Below are 21918 nucleotides of genomic sequence, written 5' to 3' on the forward strand. Positions count from 1 at the left end.
AGCACGTGCACGAGCAGGAGAGGGGCAGAAAGAAGGGGACAGAAGATCCGAGGCAGGCTCTGTGCAGACAGCAGAGAGCAGCCCCACTCGGGGCTCGAACTCACAACTATGATGAGATCATGACCTGAGCCTAAGTCAGACGCTCAACCGGCTGAGTCACCCAAGCACCCAAAGCTTTTTTATTTTTCAAAAAATATTAAAGGGGCACCTGGGTGGCTCAGTCGGTTAAGCGTCCGACTTCGGCTCAGGTCATGATCTCACAGTCCATGAGTTCGAGCCCCGCGTCGGGCTCTGGGCTGACAGCTCAGAGTCTGGAGCCTGCTTCGGATTCTGTGTCTCCCTCTCTCTGCTCATGCTCTGTCTCTCTCTGTCTCAAAAAAAAAATAAAAACATTAAAAAAAAATTTTTTTAATATTAAAGAAATTGGCGAAGATGTATGTAAATTGGCTAACATTGCAATCTTTCCCAATTGTTTCTGAGCGCGTTGGGTTAAACCAGTTGTCTCTGAGTGAAGGAGGACCACAACAAATTTGTTCTTGATAACTCTTGGTAAAGCCTTTGTGATATATTTTCCAGAAACTGAGGAGGTAAGGAAGAGTCTTTGGACAAAGTAAGAAATCCTTTCGCAGAAGGGGAAGCTGCTAGAGCTCTAACCAGGGCCTAATCGAGTGAGAGAGCTATAAAATATTTTTGGATGATAGGTTATTGTGTGTTTTTAAAAATGTTTAAGTCTTGGTAAAATACACGTAGCGTCTGACCCATTTGTAAGCACACAGCTCCATGGCATTAAGTACACGCACATTGCTGTGCAATTACCAGTGCTACCCATCTCCAGAACTCTTCATCTCGTAAAACTGGAAACTGTGCACATTGAACACCAACCAACTCTCAGCACCGCCTGCCCCCTCCCCCAACAACCACCATTCTACTTTCTGTCTCTATAAACCAGACTACCCTAGTACCTGATGTAAGTGGAATCACAAAGTATTTGTCTTTTTGTGACTGCCGTATTTCACTTAGTGTAATGTCATCAAGGTCCATCCATGTTATAGTGTCAGAACTTCCTTTTCAAGGCCAAATAATATTCCATGTATATATATACACACACAACACTTTGCTTATCCTTGTATTTGGCAATGGACACCTGGATTATTTCTACCTCTCAGTTATTGTGAATCCTTTTTTTTGAGGAATTGCCATTCTGTTTTCCATAGCAGCTGCATCATTTCATTTTCCCACCAACAAGGGTTCCAATTTCTCTACATTCTAGGCAACAGTTATTTTTTATTTTTTTTAACATTTATTTTTGAGACAGAGAGAGAGAGAGAGAGAGAGAGAGAGAGAGCATGAACAGGGGAGGGGCAGAGAAAGAGGGAGACACAGAATCTGAACAGGCTCCAGGCTCTGAGCTGTCAGCACAGAGCCCGACACAGGGCTCGAACCCACAGACCGTGAGATCATGACCTGAGCCAAAGTCAGACGCCCAACCAACTGAGCCACCCAGGCACCCCAACAGTTATTTTTTAAATAGTAGCAGGGGCTGGAGAGTAGGGGAAATGGAGTAGGGTTGATGATAGGGTACAAACTTCCAGTTACAAGATGAATGAGCCCTGGGAATCTGATGTATAACACGGCAATTATAATCAGTAGCACTGTATTGGGGGCACATGGCTGACTTGGTTGGTAGAGCATGTGACTCTTGATCTCAGGGTCGTGAGTTTGAGCCCCACATTGGGGGTAGAGTTTACTTAAAAATATAATAACAATAATAATAATACTATATTGTATACTAGAAATTTCTGAAAGGATAGATCTTAAGTGTCACACACACAGGTAACTATGTCAGGTTTTAAATTTCTTAATTAGCTTGATTGGAAAAATCATTTCACAATATACCACAATGTACAGTACAGGTATATCCCCCACCCTCTCTTTCTCTCTCTCTCAAAATAAATAAATAAACTTAAAAAAAAAAAGAATAAAATTTGATTGGGATGCCTGGGTGACTCGGTTTTAAGCATCTGACTCTAGGTTTTGGTGCAGGCCAAGATGATGCACCTCTGTGGGTCTGAGCCCCAAATTGGTCTCTGCCCTCACCCTCTCCTTCTCTCTCTGCTTCCCCGCACTTACGCTGTGTATCTCTCAAAATAAATTTAAAAACTTAAAAAATTATTTAAAGAAAAGAATAAAATTCGAAGACAGAGCTGGGAAGGGGCAGAGAGAAAGGGAGAGAGAATCTGCTATGAGCACAGGGCCCAACCTCAGGGCTTAATCCCATGAACCGTGAGATCACAACCTGAGCCAAAACCAAGAGTCAGACACTTAACCAACTGAGCCACCCAGGTGCCCCCATTTCCAACCAAATTTTATTCCATTTGTTATCATTTATTGGTATCTGTAATATATTTATATTGCCTTTGTTGATTGTTTACAAATGATAATTTATAATGTAACTCAATCCAGAATAATTTTTTTTTTTTTAATTTTTTTTTCAACGTTTATTCATTTTTGGGACAGAGAGAGACAGAGCATGAACGGGCAAGGGGCAGAGAGAGAGGGAGACACAGAATCGGAAACAGGCTCCAGGCTCTGAGCCATCAGCCCAGAGCCCGACGCGGGGCTCGAACTCACGGACCGCGAGATCGTGACCTGGCTGAAGTCGGACGCTTAACCGACTGCGCCACCCAGGCGCCCCAGAATAATTTTTTTTAACATTTATTTTTGAGACAGAGAGCAACAGAGAATGAGCAGGGGAAGGGCTGAGAGAGAGGGAAACACAGAATCTGAACCAGGCCCAGGCTCTAAGCTGTCAGCACAGAGCCCGACGCGGGGCTTGAACTCGTGAACCGTGAGATCATGACCTGAGCTGAGGTCAGACGCTTAACCGACTGAGACACCGAGGCGCCCCCAGAATAATTTTTTTAAGTAGGCTTTATCCCCAGTGGGGGACTTAAACTTATGACCTGGAGATCACGAGTTGCATACTTTACCCACTGAGCCAACCAGGTGCCCCCAGAGTACTTTTTAAAAATAGAGTCCCTTAGTCACAAGAAATTTAAATTAAAAAAAATTTTAATTTAGAAACATAATTTTATCACAAAAAAGTATAAGAAGATATTCAATTAAAAAAACTTTCAGGGGGCCTGGGTGGCTCAGTCGGTTAAGTGTCCATTTCAGCTCAGGTTATGATCTCACAGCTCATGAGTTCGAGCCCCACATCAGGTTCTCTGTTGTCAATGCAGAGCCCACTTGGGGTCCTCTGTTCCCTCTCTTTCTGCCCCTTCTCCGAGCATGCTCTCTCTCTCTCAAAAAAAAATTTTAATAATTTCAAGCATGACTGAAGAATGGATGAAAACATGGTGAACACACACAGACACACACACAGACACATGCACACACACAGACACACACAGACACACACATACATGCACACTGGAATATTACCCATCAAAAAGAGTGAAATCGTGGGGTGCCTAGGTGGCTCAGTCGGTTAAGCTTCTGACTCTTGATTCCAGCTCAGGTCATGATCTCATGGTTGGTGAGTTTAAGCCACACGTCAGGCTCTGCACTGACAGCTTGGACCCTGCTTGGGATTCTCTCTCTGCCCTTTCCCTGTGCACTCTCTCTCTCTCTCTCTCATAAATAAATAAATATTTTTAAAAAAGAATAAATCTTGTCATCTGCAACAACATAAGTCAGAGAAAGACAAATACCATATGATTTCACTCATGTGGAATTTAAGAAACAAAACAGGTGAATGTAGGGAAAGAGAAAAGAAGAAAGAGAGGGAAGCAAACCATAAGAGACTCTTTTTTTTAATGTTTATTTATTTTTGAGAGTGAGAGACAAAGCACAAGCAGGGAAAGAGAGAGGGAATCCCAGGCAGCCTCCTTGCTGTAAACACAAAGCCCAATACAGGGTTCGATCAGTGAAGTGAGATCATGACCAGATCCAAAATCAAGAATCAGACACTTATGGGAATACCAGCTGGTGCAGCCACTCTAGAAAACAGTATAAAGTTTCCTCAAAAAGCTAAAAATAGAACTACCCTACGACCCAGCAATTGCACTAGTAGATATTTATCCAAGGGATACAGGTGTGCTGTTTCGGAGGGACACATGCAACCCCATGTTTATAGCAGCACTATCAACAATAGCCAAAGTCTGCAAAGAGCCCAAATGCTCATCGATGGATGAATGGATAAAGAAGATGTGGTATATATATACAATGGAGTATTACTTGGCAATCAAAAAGAATGAAATCTTGTCATTTGCAGCTACGTGGATGGAACTGGAGGGTATTATGCTAAGTGAAATTAGTCAGAGAAAGACAAGTAACATGACTTCACTCATATGAGGACTTTAAGAGACAAAACAGATGAACATAAGGGAAGGGAAACAAAAATAATATAAAAACAGGGAGGGGGACAAAGCATAAGAAACTCTTAAACATGGAGAACAAACTGAGGTGTACTGGAGGGGTTGTGGGAGGGGGGATGGGCTAAATGGGGAAGGGGCACTAAGGAATCTACTCCTGAAATCATTGTTGCACTATATGCTAACTAATTTGGATGTAAATTTAAAAAAATAAAATGAGAAATAATAAAAAATAAACAAATAAACAAATAAATAAATAAAAGTCCTTCCAGGAAACAAAATTAGAATCAGACACTTAACCAACTGAGCCACCCAGGCACACCCCTACTAACAATGTATGAATGCTTCAATATCTTAACCAGGTTAAGAATTTTGAACCCAAGGTACTGGGGAGACCAAAGGATTTGTAAAAACATCAGATAAGGGTACCTGTGTGGGCTGACAGCATGGAGCCTACTTGGGATTCTCTCTTTCCCTCTCTCTCTCTCTGCCCCTCCCTTGTGTGTGCGCAAATGCTCTCCCTCTGTGTGTGTGTGTCTCTCTCTCTCAGATAAATAAACAGCAACAACAAAAACCAAAATTTCTTAATCTGACTATGAAGGGAAATAGGTTTCCCTCCTCTCCTCCCTTACTGCCTCCTAACCCCCATGACCCATACATGTCGGTGCCCGTGACAAGCTAAGAATGTGCACCCTTTCAAAGACACATTCAACATTTATTTGAGCACAGTTGAAAATGAAAGATGGAGAGGGAGAACCCTAGGAGGTACTCCTTGGTCTTTCTGTTGTTCCAAGCTCTTGCTAGAAACTGATGTACCCCATCAGGCAAGCAGAAGACCTGCAGTTAACAGGTCTCTGGGAGGCCGTTAGCAGTTAGCACAGTTCCCACTCACCACAGTGCTTTGTAGTGTCCTCTTCATCAGTGTGTCTCACTCCTCACGTCCCCAGCATCTAGCCCAGAAAAGCCTATAATATAACAGGTGCTCAGTAACCATTCTTTAGACACTGCTGGAGACAGAAGGAAAACCTGATGAACAAGGCTTGGAGATGGAGAAATGGAGCCTTGAGCAAGAAGTGAAAAGGGATAGTTTGACTGAGGGCTTAAACAATTAATTAATTAATTAATTAATTTACCCCTCCTTTAGCTCACTGCATGGTATTACTGTTACTTCCTTCACACACCTATCGTTATCTGAAATCAATTATTACTTGCATGACATTTATTTTTTTAAGTAAACTCTACACCTAAGGTGGGACTCAAACTCAGGATCCCAAGGTCAAGCATTGCATTACTTATTTGCATGTTTACCGCTTGCTGTAACCCTTCCTCTCTTAGGACAGAAATCTTCTCTATCTTCCTCATAACTGTATCCTTGATAAAATACAGTGCCTAGAACATCATGCAATAAATAGTTCTTGGATGAATAACCACAAGGAACCCAATAAGAAACATTTTAACTAAATATAAATGTAGTCAATACCTTACAGATTTTTTTTTAAGTTCTAGGTACTGGGGCTCATACTTTGCTTGCCTTCTTTATGATTTATGAAAGTCGGGTAAGGTGAGAAAAATTGACCAAGGGAAATATACCTACTTAAGGAGTTAGGTTATCAAGGAAAGTGGTACTCTACCTAAATCCATTATTTGGGTTCTAGTTTGTTCTACACTCCCTTACGTGCTAGAGGGAGGGTAGCTGGTTCATTTCTGATTCCCTCATCAGCGACCAGGACACCGCTCAGAAGGAAATGGGCGCTCAATAGTAAACATTTGAGGAATGAAAGAACCTGACAAAAAGCTAAGAATACCTTTCTGAGCGAACTGGCTCGGACAGGCTGCAGTTCCCCCCCGGGGCAGGCGGCGGCGCCAGCGCTACACCAGCTCGGCCGCCGGCAGTTCTTGGTCCCTCCAGCTGACCGTCCAACGCTAGGCCCCGAGGCCGGTGCCGGAGTTAACCAATAGGAAACCGTATTAGTTGTAGGGTCTGGCAGTGATGCCCAATGAGCGTAGCGGGTGTAGGTAAGGGGCGGTACGACGGGGAGGGGCAGTGGGGAGCGGTTGGAGGTGGGAGCTGGCGCTGCGGGCCGGGCGCGGGCCGGGGAGCTGCGATGCGGACGGGACAGCGGCGGTGACCCGAGCTGCCGCCCGACATGAACTCGCTGGAGCAGGCGGAAGGTAGAGTGGGCTTGCTGGGTTGCCCGGGCCCGTCCCGGGCTCCTCCCGGAAGCCGGCGGGGCTCTGGAGGGGTTGGAGTGGCGAGGACCCCGCCCCGGGGAGAGGAGGCCGAGGATGGACTGAAGGGGGTCGGAGCTTGGGGGCCGAGGGGCGGCCAGAGAGGGCCGGACGCTGGTTCCGGCGCGTCTGGCCTCCGAGGGCGCTGGGGGGGCCGTTGCGTCAGCTCTCCCATCCCCCCTCTCCCCCCACCCCCCGCAGCTTGGACCGGGAGCCCCTCTTCTGTGCTGCTTTTGTTTTTATTCATTGGCAAAGATTTGCATTTTGCTTTCTGTGAATGCTAATTCACCTTATTTTATATTGATAACGATGGGAGTTGTATCTTTAATTCCTGTTGTGGTTTCCGGTACCTGCTGGAGTAAGGGAGTGCCTCTTGATCTCCTTTTAAAGTTTAAGAAACGCGACCGAGCCTTCCTTGCTCACTCAGGAGCACCTTGGACGCCCCTTTTAGAAGGCCTCCGAGTTTGAGCTTCAGTAGTGTCACGAAGATCACCTGTAACCCAGTCAGAGGGAGGAAAGGGGAGTGTCTTTCCACACCCACCCGTTAGCCGTATCAGGAGTCCAGTAAGACCGGACAAAAAGCATAGCCATTAATTAAACATGAGGGCTGGAAAACGGAATCGGGTCATTGCGGTCAAATAGACCTGGAAGCCTTTGAGGTTAGGGGAATACGTTGTTCTAATAGAAAGTTCTTGGTTCCAACAGAATTAAAACTCGCCCTGATTCTGATCCTTTTATTTGCAACCCCCCAAATTCTAGCTTTTGGCGCCGGCTGAGGCTGCTGCTGATTTTCCACATACCATTTTACGAAGCTTCTAAAAGTGAACCAGCCAGTTTCCTTATATGTGAAATTGGAATTAAAGAAATCTAATGTTTTTGTCAAGTGCTTAAAGCTGTCATAGTAAACGAAGTAAACAGTGCAGTGATACATGTAAGTTGGCGTGTAACACCTGAAGCAGTTAGAGTATCTAAAATTTCATCTTAATAGATTCAAACTCGTCAGAGTGGCTAATTAGGAATTTGACATCTCTTTACCTAGATCTCAAGGCTTTTGAGAGGAGACTTACAGAATATATTCATTGTTTGCAACCTGCCACTGGACGTTGGAGAAGTAAGTTCTTGAATGTTTCTTTAAGGCAAAATAAACTGACAATTGATACTTTTATCTCTGCCTAGCAATGATTTGCTTTTGTGTAAAATTTTTGGTTAACAAATGTTTTACTAAACCATAAGATTTCCTTTTGTTTTGACAGTTTTTACTTTTTTTTTTTTTTAAGTTTGTTTATTTTGAGAGAGAGTGGGAGAGGAGCAGAGAGAGAATCCCAAGTAGGCGCCACACTGTCAGTGCACAGCTGGACTAGGGATCGAACTCAGAAACTGAGATCACGACCGGAGCAGAAATCAAGAGTCAGAGGCTTAACTGGCTGAGCCACCCAGGCGCCCCTGTTGTGACAGTTTTTAAATTTATTTAAATTTGTAAACAATGCATCCTAAAGAAATTGTGAAGAAGAGGAACTGGCCATACAGTGTTTTATGTGTTTGAATTTTTATTTTTCCGTTAAAATACATGCACTTCTAAAATTAAATATTACAATATTGATAAGTAACATATATAATAATTTCAGGAACTTGTTTAGCGGTTTTACAATTTGGTTATAAACTGTTGAAGTTTTATTGAGGAAAACCATATTTAACATATACTTTACAAAGGTTATAAAATTACCCTTAGTTTTAGCAGAGCGTGATTGTGTTGTTTGGAAGCCTATCCAAGAAAACAAATTCACGTTTTAACAACTCAAAATGTCACAAGTAACACAAAATAGGATTGAAAGAATTGTGGTTATTACCCCGTGGAAATACACAAGAAATGCAGACAAATACACAAGTAATGACCTCAGCACACAAAATGCTTTACTCACTTATGTTGGGACCAGTCTTAGGTTCTTGGATGTATATTATTAAAATTGAATTCCTGCAGGGGCACCTGGGTGGCTCAGTCGGTTGAGCGCCGGGCTTCAGCTCAGGTCATGATCTCACATTCTGAGTTTGAGCCCCGCGTCAGGCTCTGTGCTGACAGCTCAGAGCCTGGAGCCTGCTTCCGATTCTGTGTTCCCCTCTCTTTCTCTGCCCCTCCCCCACTCATGCTCTGTCTCTGTCTCAGAAATAAATAAACATTAAAAAAAATTTTTTTTTAATTGAATTCCTGCAAAGAGGGAAGTACAACAGCACATGTTGAAAACATCCTGCATTTCAAAGTGTAATTCAGTTTGTGGGACCAGAGAGCACTAGTGCAGTTAGGAGTGTTTTCTGTGTCAAGACTGTTTGTGATGTTTTTATTAGATCTATTGGCAAAATTTTATTTGTATGCTGTGAGGATTCTGATTGGTCAGAATTTACAGGTAATGATTTTCTCAAGTTCTTTGGTTTATGGAGGAATTACCCCATAAACCTTATTTCACTGCTACTTCAAATTTTTTCCTTTTTTTTGTAAAAAAAAAAATTTTTTTTTAAATGTGTGAGAGAGAGCATGAGCGGGGGCGGGGGGGGGGCGCAGAGAGAGAGAGGGAGACACAGAATCCAAAGCAGGTTCCAGGCTCTGACTGTCAATGTGGGGCTTGAACCCACCAACTGTGAGACGATGACCTGAGCTAAAGTCGGCCACTCAACTGACTGAGCCACGAAGGTACCCCCCAAATTTTTTTAAATGTATATGATAATGTCCTATCTTACAAAATATAATATAGTGAGTGTAGTTTATTTTTTTCTGTGATTCATGGTCTCTGTGCTTATGTGAAAATGACTTCAGCTTGGGTAATACACCAATCAAAAATATGTGTCTGAGGTCCCTTCTGGTGGGTTTGATTTTGCTTTTGCTTCATTTTTCAAAAGAGGCATCTGTGTAGTATATATTTCTTATTTGAAATAAGGAATTATAAGAAATTGAGTTTAGTCTGTTCTGAGCTGAGAATGTAATTTTGAAATTTTGATTCTATACTAAATACCTAAAATGAAGATTGTTTTCCTATGATTTGCCTCTTCTAAAAGTACATCACCAGGAATCCTAGATACAGTTTTACTATGTTTCTATTGTTCTTTGAATCCTGATCTTTACATTTTAACACTGTCTGCATCCTAACTGAAGGATAGTAGCTTGATACCCAGAATATTAACTAAGTCTTGGTGCACTTTTATTATTTTCCAGGAGTACCATTTATTTTTAAAAGAAATTTTTTCAAAGATTTCCTTTTTGTATACATATATACATATATATATACACATACACACACACATACCGATACCCAATGGGGGGCTCGAACCAGCAACTCCAAGATCAGAGTCACATTCTCCACTGACTAAGCCAGCCAGGTGCCCAATACCGTTTACTGTTACGTTTTATTTAGGATCTATTTAGAATTCCTAAAATAATTCTAGCTTAGTGGGGAGGAGGAAAACTTTTTTTAGTTCTACTATCAGTCATTTTTACCCTGATCTTAAAGTCTCTAAAGAAAATCTGATCTTGATTGTGTACTCTGCATTCCTAACAGCAGACAGTTGTCTGCAAGACAAAATCCTCTAGTCAGAATTCTCCGTGCATTCATAAAGGAGTCTTTGGTTTTTTTACATTTGAAAATGAGAGGTGTTTTTTGTTTTTTAACTTGAATTTACAAAATCTGCAAAATCACAAAGCACTTTGAAAGTTACATAATATGGAATCTTATATTAAAATTTTACTATCTTGGTTCTTACTGCTTTTAATTTCATTGATCTTCGAAAGTTCTGACTAAACTAATAGGGACGGTATTATCCTCAGTTACTAAGTATCCCAGTTTTTGTGTGAATTCCTCAAGGTCATACAGCAAGTTTCCTAATTCCTCAGTTGAGTGCATTCCCCATTTTAATAAAATGCTGCATCCTTTGGCTGTCATTTATTAGGAAATTGGTGGTATTTGTATACATTTATTCATTTATAGATTTATGTATTTGTTGACGGCTTGTGTCCGTACTAATTTCATGTTTATCTTTCTTCAGTGCTTCTCATAGTGGTATCTGTCTGTACAGCTACTGGTGCCTGGAACTGGTTAATAGATCCCGAGACACAAAAGGTAGAAGTTTTGATTTATTTTATTTATTTATTTTTATTTTTTTTATTACATTTCTTTATTTTTGAGAGAGAGAGAAAGCGCGCACAAGTGGGAGAGGGGCAGAGAGAGAAAAGGAGACACAGAATCCAAAGCAGGCTCCAGGCTCTGAGCTGTCAGCACAGAGCCCGATGCAGGGCTTGAACCCACAGACCATGAGATTATGACCTGAGCGGAAGTCAGATGCCCAACTGACTGAGCCACCCAGGCGCCCCCAGAAGTCTTGATTTAAAATTTTTTGCAGATTAAATGAGGTAATGTAGTGGTGCTTTGTTCATTGTAAAGTATTATTCAAATGCTACCTATTGTTACAAGTAGTGATATTGACCCTTATATTAAAAATATCCTGTACATTCATTTGCTTAAGAAAAACTTTGGTTGGCTCTTGTAGATTAAGTATCTTTCACAGGGAAAAAGGCCTAAGAAATATTACTCCACTTACACTACTTCTCCTTCATTTCTGAGCTTTTTACATATCTTTTTACGTATATTCACATATTTTTAAATATTTCAGTGTACACATTGACTTTATTCTCCTTTGTTCATTTAGGGTCATCTGTGCCAGCTTTAAAAAATTATAAAATACCATTTTCTTCTATGACATGTCTTTGGTAGTTCCTTTCCTCAAACCATAAAGTATTTGAGATGACTTTGCAGGAAACATATGATAAAATAGCAAAATATAAGTGTAAAACAAAGTCAGATTAGAATAAAAAAGACTGATTGGAGGGCCAAAAACAGGAAGGAAACCAGGTCACAGACAAGGCCATGTGGGCCAGAAAACTTGCCAAAACTGAGTTACAAATTAGTCTCTGAGTTACCTAATCAGTAAAGTCACAGTTCCATGGTTTTGTTTCTCTGTGAAGAGAACACATGTATAAGTTCCATAAGCTAGCAAAAATTTTGTCCACGTTTATCTTTAAAAAAAAATTTCCTGCCTGAAATTTAATATAGGAAACACTGAGAGATCTCCCTTTGGGCACTGTCCAAGAACATCCCTATACCAAATGCAATAACAGATTTCATAATGTTATTTCTTGAAGCATCCTTTGATGAAATCTGATAGCGTGTTTCTCAAAATGCTACCTCTTTCTTCTAACTTGTACCTTAATTTCAAACTCATGCTTTTTTATTAGAGAAGCCACAGTCTCCCATTTTTCAGTGAAGTTTTTTTTCCCTCAGTGGAGCTTTATTGAGGTAATGATGTTGTAATTTTCTCAAATCGTAAACCCACATCCTTTTTTAAAGTGTAATTAGGTAGACTACTTCTACCAGCTTTATTTATAGTCTGTTAGGTTCTACAGAAGAAAAACCTAAAAGCCAGCTTTTGTCAGCAGTCCAAATGGCAATTCAGGCAGCCAGGGGTTTATTCAGCATGTAGTTTCTCTGACTTTATCCACTGGGGTGGAGATATAAAAGAATAGGAGGTAGGGGAGGTTGGAGATGGAATTTTACGTTAATAGAGGAGTTTTTATGGCAGATAGGAAACTCTCTTGTGTGTTCGTTTAAAAAAGTCGGATCTTAAGCCTGTGCTTGGTGCTCATCTTCAGGGGAAGAGTGAGGAGGCTGCCAAGAAGATTGAAAAGGTCTGTCTTGGGAAATGAATCTGACTTCTAATTGGGAAAAATATAAGCTGATTTCAGCTAGTTGAGATCTTAATAAAACACAGAATTAAATGTAATTTGAAATAGGCCCAAAACTCTGTAGTTAATGTAATTTTCTAAATTAGGTGAGAATATAACTATTAGCCTAAGGGTTAGCTCTTTGTATTTCAGTATTTAATAACCTCAAACCTGAAAGGAGTTTTAAAAAGCAATTGTTTCTGTAGCAAGAGTTGCAGACTCAAAAGCCAGCTTGTGTCTAGCTGGGAGAACCCGAGGAGAGAAGGAATATAGCCCACTGGACAGTACACAAATGCCTGATCTAAAGGGGGAAATTGGGATTTAGATGCAGTTGATTGTTGCCATGGAGGAAAGAAAGCTGATACTGTTCTAGTTAAAATTAACACCTAAGACACCATATGTGCTTATATTGTGTAGGCCATGTGAAATAGAGCTGGCCTGTGGAAATTCCTGTCCTTAAAGTTTTCACGAAGACGTTCCTCTGGACTATTAACCTTTATTCAGAATTTTATTCTTCTGGGAGCTTTTTCCGTTTCTGATATTTCAGTCTCTCATTTCTTCATCTGACAAATCTATTTAACCCATACCATGCTGGCCCAGCTAGCTTTTTTTAAGTTTAGTTCTCTTTCTTGAAATACGTACGCATCTCTCAGTAGGAGAGTGAGGTACACAGGCCTTTGGCTTAATTCTCTTGCTCCCATTTAGTAACTAGTCCACTTGATTTCTTTTTCCAGACTTTAAACACATCTTTCCTTCTTCAAGTTCTATTCCCCAGTCATCTGGCTTCAGTGCCCACTCTTGTTCCAGTGCTGGATCCCAGACTCTTGTCTCCACGTATTCATGTTGTCCTGTTGCCTGCTGTCATCTGATTATACCCAGATCCGAAATTAGCCCTTTGTTTCTCTTAGACTCTGATTTGTTTGTTTGTTTGTTTGAAGTAGGCTCCATACCCCATGTGGGGCTTGAACTCATGGCCCTTGAGATCAAGAGTCAGATGCTCTACCAACTGAGCCAGCCAGGTGTCCCCGTTCTTGTGCTTTTTTAAATTGCTTCTTGCTAGGAAGGGTTCAGTAAATATTTTTGGTAGGATGGTTTTTGATTATAGGAATGCATTTGTAAAGGTTCAAGTCCTGAGAATGAATGGGGGGATTATTGCTATCTTGTAGGTGAAAGATATGAAACAAATTATTTTTATGGCCAGCAAAACAACTAAGATTATTTTGAATTCTTCAAATCCTCGTATTTTGAGATGATTAAAATGTTAACATGTATTTAAGCACAAGTGGGGAGGTAGGTGTTGGTATTGTTCTGAGATTTTGAACGTTTTTATAGTTCAAACTCTTCTTTTTCAGGTGTCCTTCTTCACGTCATTATGGAATCACCCATTCTTCACCATTAGCTGTATCACTCTGATAGGCTTGTTTTTTGCTGGAATACACAAGCGGGTCGTTGCACCGTCAATGTATCCTTTGCAGAATTGAGTTTTAGTCTCAGCTTAAAGCACCTTCTTGATCATCTAGGGGTTGTTAAAAGCTTATTTCTCATGTGATCAATTTTCCTTTGACCACAGTTTTTCAGTATAGCTGCTCGATGTCGAACTGTACTAGCAGAATACAACATGTCTTGTGACGATGTGAGTATTGTTTATGTTAAAAAATTACAGAGCTGCGTGAGAGGACTGAACGGTTTTGGCTTAAGTAAAACAGACATTAATATAGATTGTCAGTTGGCAAGGGTTAATGGTGGGAATATCCTTTATAGCACTGATCCTAAGATACACATTTACGTCTCTGAAATTGAGATGCGTCTAATAATTTGTGGTGATGTACAGTTTGGTCTTTTCTTGTAAGTAAGCTCTGTGCCAGTGTGGAGTTTGAACTCACAACCCTGAAATCAAGAGTCACAGGCTCTACTGACTGAGCCCGCCAGGCACCCCCAGTTTAATCTTTATTAATGACATCGCTTTTTAGCCTTTTGGCTAAGATCAAGTGTAATCTTTCTTAATGACATAAAATCACCATGTAGTGTCTTATAATTGAAGTCATCATAGGTCTAATATAGAGTGGTCACTATGGGCCAAAACTAGTTTGGTGGGTGTAGGTTTTGTAAACTAATGGTATTCTGTATGTAGGATTTTAAATTAGATCTCAGATCAACAGACTGCAGACATACAAGCCAACTGTGTTTCTAAAAGTTGATCAGGTTTTGACGTATTAAGATAAGCGTATCTCAGGTGTCCGAATGGCTCATTCAGTAGAGCACTCGACTCTTCATCTCATATGGTGAGTTCAAACCCCACGTTGGGGGTGGAGCCTAGTTAAAATTAAAAGATAAGAAATCTCATGGTTTTGATTTGCTTATTTATTTATTAAGGTGTTTTTTTCCCTTCAAATCAAAAAATTATTGGGGTGCTTTGGGTGGCTCAGTCAGTTAAACGTCTGACTTCGGCTCAGGTTATGATCTCAAAGCTCATGAATTTGAGCCCCACGTTGGGCTCTGTGCTGCTAGCTCAAAGCCTGGAGCCTGCTTCGAATTCTTGGTCTCCCTCTGTTCTGCCCCTCCCCTGTTCACACTTTGTTTCTCTCTCCTTCAAAAATAAATAAACATTAAAAAAAATGTTTTTTAATGTATTAAGTAATACCTTGTATAAAAAATTAGAATAAAGAGGAAAAAAAGATACTAGGAGCAGGAAGCCCACTGCTATGAGTGAAGAGAATAAAGACTAAACACTTTGATTTTTTTAAATGTTTGTTTTATTTTTTTAATTTTTTAACGTTTATTTACCTTTGAGAGAGACAGAGTGTAAGTGGGGGAGGGACAGAGAGAGAGGGAGACTCAAACTGAAGTAGGCTTGAGGCTCTGAGCTATCAGCACAGAGCCCGAGGTGGGGCTTGAAGTCATATCATGACCTGAGTGGAAGTTGGACACAACTGAGCCACCCAGGTGCCTCTTTGTTGATTTTTGAGAGAGAGAGAGAGTGTGCACGCATGCACGTGCACAGGCCGGGGAGGGGCAGAAAGAAGGAGACAGAATCCAAAGCCTCCTGGAGGCTCTGAGCTGTCAGCACAGAATCACGTCATGACCTGAGCGGAAGTTGGACACTTAACCAACTGAGCCACCCAGGGGTCCCAACACTGATTTTTTAAAAATTAGGAGAGAAGGGGGCGCCTGGGTAGCTCAGTCGGTTGAGTGTCCGACTTCGGCTCAGGTCATGATCTCACAGTTTGTGGGTTCGAGCCCCATGTCGGGCTCTGTGCTCATGTCCAGCTCAGAGCCTGGAGTCTGCTTCGATTCTGTGTCTCCCTCCCTCTCTGCCCCTGGCTTGCGCATGCACGCTCTCTCGCTCTCGCTCTCTCTCTCTCTCTCTCTCTCTCTCTCTCTCTCTCTCTCTCTCAGTCTCAAAAAAAAATAAACATAAAAAATTTTTTTTTTAAATTAGGAGAGAATAAGGATAGTATTTTAAGTCAAAAGGGAAGAATTGGGCTAGTAGTGTTTAGATAATTGACTTCATTTGGAAAAAAATGAATTTAGATCTCTGCATCAATTAAACTAAATTCCAGGTAAAGTTTTTCATTTATATATATATTTATTTATTTTGAGAGAGAATGAGAGAGTGGAGGAGGGGCAGAGGGAGAAGGAGAGAATCCCAAGCAGGCTCCACACTGTCAGTGAGGACTCCAACGCAGGGCTCAAACTTCACAACTTGTGGGATCATGACCTAAGTCGAAGTCCGATGCTTAACCGAATGAGCCACCCAGGCGCCCCTGGTTGTAAATGTATTTAAGAAGACATTCACATCCCACAATTAAAGCATTAGAAGAAAATACAGGTGAATATGTTTATAATCTTGGTGCAGAAAAGCTCCTTTTTCTTTTATAAGACACAGAAACGCCATCATGGAAGAGGTTGGATACCTTTAGTTGCATCAACATTTGGAAATTTTGTACAGCAAAAGGCAAGAAATTAAGTAGTGATTAGGTATTTGTGGGGCACCTGGCTGCCTCAGTGGCAAAAGCATGTGACTCCTGATCTCAGGGTCATGAGTTCGAGCCCCACATTGGGTGTAGAGATTATTGCAAAAACTAAATAACTTAAAGGGTGGGGGTGGGGGGGCGCCTGAGTGACTCATTCTGTTGAGTATGTGACTCTTGATTTTGACTCAAGTCATGATCTCATAGTTTGTGGGATTGAGCTCCACATCAGGCCCTATGCTGACAGCGTGGACTCTGTTTAGAAGTTTCTGTCTGTCTCTCTCTCTCTCTGCCCCTCCCCTCTGTGCACTCAGGCTCTCTCTCACTCTCTCTTTCAAGATCAAAAAATACATATATTTGAAAGGTATCTAGTAGAGGATAGAATCCAGAATATTTAAAGACGTATTAAAAATCAATAAAAAAAGACAAATAGTACATTTGATACGTGGTAGCCTCATTTGTAACTGGGGAAATGCAAGGTAAAACTGAGTTTCCATTTGTTTGTTTTGCCTACCTGTCACATGGGCAGAAGTTAAACCCCCAGAACTGTGCTGACTGAAGTAGATGCATCCACACACTGCCTGTGGCGAACATACACTGGTATGGCCGTGTTGGAAGGCAGTTTCATCATCCCGTAAGATGTAAAATTGGCATGCCTCACGACCCAGCCATTCTCCTTTTCTCTATCTCCCCCCAGTGGGGACCATCACATGTGCACAAGGAGGCAGGTACGCGGTCGTTCATCGCAGCATCCTTTGCAGTATGGAAAAAATGGAAACAGGTTTTATGTTTCTCAACAGGGGGGTGGGAAAATAGGAAAGCACAAGTAAATCTGTAAATGTGGACATGGAAGGACCTCCAAGATAAGTTAGGTGCAAGAAGAAAATTACCAAACAATATACTCAGTTTGGTATTTTTTTTTCAGTTGTTTTTTTCCCTAGTACCATTTATTTTTTAATTCTGGTAGAGTTAACATACAGTGTTCTGTTAGTTTCAGGTGTACAATATAGTGATTTCAGCAATTCCATACATCGCCTGGTGCTCAGCCCCACAAGTGCACTCCTTAATCCCCATCACCTATTTAACCAATCCCCCCTCCTCCTCCCCTCTGGTAACCACCAGTTTGTCCTCCATAATTAAGAGTCAGTTTCTTGGTTTGTCTGCTTTTTCTTTGCTCATTTTTGTTTACTGGGATATCCTCTCTCTCCCCCCCTTCTCTCTCCCCCTCCCTCCCTCTCCCTCCCTCCCCCCCCCCCGCCTCTCCCCCATGCTCACTTACTCTCTCTCAATAAATAAATAAACAACTAAAAAAAAACCCTCCAGGTTTTATTTATATATATGAATGTAAACCCATAGAACACAGTCTGGGAGAATTCATGCTAAAACTGATTTCTTCTGTAAGAGGGCCAGAATTTGAGATAGATGGAAGGAAGGATTTTGTTTAGCGGCATTTGCATTTTTTATTTTCTCTTTTTAAGTAATCTCTACACCCATCATGGGGCTTGAACTCAAAACTCTGAGATCAAAAGTTGTATGCTCCACCAACTGAGCCAGCCAGGCACCCCTGTATTTGAATTTTTTAATAACGAGATAACATTAGGGGTGCCTGGGTGGCTCAGTCAATTAAGCCTCCAGCTCTTGATTTTGGCTCAGGTTATGATCTCACAGTGTGTGGGTTTGAGCCCCATGTCAGGCTTTGCACTGATAGCATGGAACCTGCTTGGGATTCTCCCCACTCCCCCTTTACCCCTCCCCTGTGCATGCGTGCATGCTTCTCTCTCCCTCTCTCTCTCTCTCTCTCTCTCTCTCTCTCTCTCTCTCTCTCTCTCAAAATTTTTAAAAAACATAAAAAATGAGATTATATTAACGTCTTACGTAATTTAAAATAGATTAAAACGGTGGATAAAACAAATGGTCTATTCATGCAGTGGAATACTGTATATTTTATGTTGTAATCAACAATATAAAATGATACAAACTACTGAAACAGTAACATGGATGAATCTCACACCCATTGAGTGGAAGAAGTAGATGCAAAAGGACACACACTAGTATTCCATTTGTGTAAAGATCAGAGACAGGCAGAATTTATGGTAAGTGGTTATGTCTGTGTAAGGAGTGGAGCTGCCATTGACTAGAAAGGGGCATGGAGGAACTTCCTGGGTGGTGGTGATGTTCTGTAGCTAGATCTGAGTGGTGGCTATGTGGCCGTATATATTTGTTAAAACTCATAAAACTGTACACAAGGTTTGAACACTTAACTGCATATAAATTGTACCTCAACAAAACAGTGAAAAAATTAGTGTCCAAGTTCTACCAGTGTGTCAAGGAATTGTCAAAAATCAAATGGCTGAAAATGAAGTGAAAGGGAGAATCTTAAGGTGACCAGAATCTGGACAGCACTTTTTTTTTTTTTTTTAAGTTTATTTTTGAGAGAGTGTGAGTGGGTGAGGGGCAGAGAGAGAAGGAGACAGAGAATCTGAAGCAGGCTCCAGGCTCCCAGTTCTCAGCACAGAGCCCAATGTGGGGCTCGAACCCAGAATCCTGAGATCATAACCTGAGCCGAAGTCGGATGCTCAACCGACTGAGCCACACAGGCGCCCCTGGACAGCACTTTTGACCTGAGGATACTGGAGTCTCAGCAACCAAAGGTGTCTTATATTATGTTGCACATTCTCACTTCTCATAAAAGATATTAAGGAATTTTCAGACCTGCTTCTTTGACCCAGTATTAGGCTCCAAGAGCCACCATGTATTGCATGTGAATCGCATGCAGGGTTCTGGGCTTTTTACCCACACTGTCATAGTTAGGGTCTTCTGTTTTGTTTAATTATGTATCGTCCCATTTTACGGACGCATCATGATATAATGCCCTGTTCGTCATACAGTTGTTTCCACAGTTTCTATATTACTTACGTATTGTATTCTCTGCCAGAACTTGAGCTCCAAGAGGACCAGGGAGTCTGTCTCGTTCATTCCTGGATCCCTAGCATTTCATGCAAGGCCTGGCCCATAGTAGGCACTCAGTAGATATTGAATGAAAGAGTTAGTACCATTTTTGTGTACAGCTTTACACTCAAGTCCAGTTTCGTTCAGAAAACTTCCCAGAAGTAGAACTATTTGGATTATGTGGCATGTACCCTTTTTTTTGATAAATAAGACAGTTGGTCCAGGGCACCTGGCTCGCTCAGTCCATAGAGCATGTGACTCTTGATCTTGGGGTCATTAGTTCAAGCCCCACGTTGGGTATAGAGCTTATATTAAAAAAAAAAAAGACCGTTGGCCTCACAGAAGAGTTACATCCACTTAACACTGAACATGTGACTGTCCAGTACTCCAACCATTGGTTTACATTTTCATTTGGAATTAAAAATGTAATGTTGGAAAAGGAAAAATGTTTTTGCTCAAATACATTTATGCTTTATAAACGTCCATTTGGCAAGGAGCATGAATTGGTTTATACATGTTGGGATTTTATTCATTGGATTGATTGGTCGGTTTTTAGGTAGCCAGTGGACAGGGAATTCATCAAACAGATTGTGTTTTAAAGTGATGAAGATTTCGGGGCGCCTGGGTGGCTCAGTCGGTTAAGCGTCCGACTTCGGCTCAGGTCATGATCTCGCGGTTCGTGAGTTCAAGCCCCGCGTCAGGCTCTGTGCTGATGGCTCAGAGCCTGGAGCCTGCTTCAGATTCTGTGTCTCCCTCTCTCTGACCCTCCCCCGTTCATGCTTTGTCTCTCTCTGTCTCAAAAATAAATAAACGTTAAAAAAAAAAAAAAAAAGTGATGAAGATTTCAGAAAGAATGCTCCACACAAGGAAAACTTTGAAAACGTAACTATTAATTGATTAATCTTTACTTAATATAAAGGGGTGTTCTGGTACCCTTCAAATGCACCTTAAGGTTTATGGAGAAGTGATAGTTTTAATAGAACTGTGTATTGAAACATTTTTTTTCATCTTTACAGACAGGAAAACTCATTTTGAAACCTAGGCCTCATGTTCAATGACAATGTACTCTCGTTGTTACGGGACCTCCAACAGCCTTTCTTCAAATAAGTGATTGAGCAAAAAGCCATAAAGGATTCCTTTTACAGTTGGATATGTGAAGGTCATAGCAGCAACTGACAAGAAGTGTGCAATATTTACCCAGGTGATCTTGATGATGATGGCTCGCATTCTCTGGCTCGGTACCTTTGATTATCTGTGTTTCAGTATTAGTGTCACTTTAGTACTTCAGACCCTGCAGAGACTTTTGCAGATGAAGTATGTCTGTATGTTACTAAGTTAAACTTAGAAACAGAACCTCATCCAGTTTTTATAATGTATTTTTGCAAACTACTGTAAATAGCAAATCAATGCCAGTGTTACAGAGGGAGATGTTACTCGGACTCTGTTCTCCTGCACCAGTATTTCAGGAACATCTGTTTGCCATCCCCACAGCTCTTTAAACCCAGCTATCCTGCATAGCTGTGCCTTTCATTCTTACACTCCTCTGTTCTAATCATAATGCAAGAAAAACATCGGATTGAGCCTAAACTGAGGAAGACTCCTCTCCATTGTGTACGTTGTAAGAAATTATAGACGTTTTGAGAAACAGTTTTCATGAAGCCAGATAGTGAATTTCAGCCACTATTGTGTTAGTAAGTTTCCTGTTCATTGTTTTCGTTTAACGCTGAGTATACTTTATGTTTTTTAATTAATTTTAAGAACACTCCACAAAGGCTTCTGAATATACAAGTTTAGTTATAAATTATGTAATGTCTGGGAATTCGATAGTCATTGTTTTAGATAATTGGATTTTATGCTGTGGTGGACGTGGCTGTGACACTGGTGTTGCACAGGTGTAATTGATCAGCCCCTCCATCACAAAGGTCACGTGGGAGTGGCACCACAAACCCGAGTCCACGGTTCTCACTGTTCAGAGAGTGTTAATGACATACTGTGTATGCATATTAGCCACATGTACTATAATAGCCCTGAAACTGAAACTATTAGGATTGCTGTAAATATTTTAAAGAACTGGAGGTGCCTTTTACCTGTTTACTAGAAGATTTTGAAAAGGTTTAAATTATTTCACAAGCTGTCTTTTAAATTCCATTTACCATAAAGCTGAACATTCAGTTAACAGGACACAAACTTTTTAGCAAGGCTACCACTTAAATGTGTTGATCTTGGCTTTCATGTGTATAAAATTTTAATTCTTTAAGCTGCAGCAATAAAACCCTCTGCTCCTACGAAGTCATAAGAGGGTATTCTATATATTCGGCATTGTTTTATTTTCTGTAAATTTTGTAGGTAAATATGTGCATAAAAATAAATACTTTATATATAATTAGTGGTTGGGCTTTTTTCTTGATTCATTGAAAATCTGTAATGCTTAAAAAATTTAAGGTACCATATGTATCAGATACAGGCGAGTTTGAAATAGATACCATTCTTTTCTTTTAATTTTTTTTTTAAACGTTTATTTATTTTTGAGACAGAGAGAGACAGAGCATGAATGGGGGAGGGGCCGAGAGAGAGGGAGACACAGAATTGGAAGCAGTCTCCAGGCTCTGAGCCGTCAGCCCAGAGCCTGGCG

At 41.0% G+C, this 21918-nt stretch overlaps 1 protein-coding gene across 1 annotated transcript; it reads left to right on the forward strand.

The window, feature by feature from the left end:
* Window positions 1-6394: 6394 nt before the first annotated feature.
* CNEP1R1 (CTD nuclear envelope phosphatase 1 regulatory subunit 1) lies at window positions 6395-21669 on the forward strand. The gene is made up of 6 exons (XM_043599157.1): window positions 6395-6548; window positions 7645-7716; window positions 10635-10708; window positions 13719-13828; window positions 13945-13999; window positions 20303-21669. Exons 1-6 carry the CDS (start codon window positions 6524-6526, stop codon window positions 20342-20344), a joined length of 378 nt encoding a protein of 125 aa, XP_043455092.1. The 5' UTR covers window positions 6395-6523; the 3' UTR covers window positions 20345-21669.
* Window positions 21670-21918: the final 249 nt, after the last annotated feature.

This window comes from Prionailurus bengalensis, chromosome E2, assembly GCF_016509475.1.
Source record: "Prionailurus bengalensis isolate Pbe53 chromosome E2, Fcat_Pben_1.1_paternal_pri, whole genome shotgun sequence".
Lineage (NCBI taxonomy): Eukaryota > Metazoa > Chordata > Mammalia > Carnivora > Felidae > Prionailurus > Prionailurus bengalensis.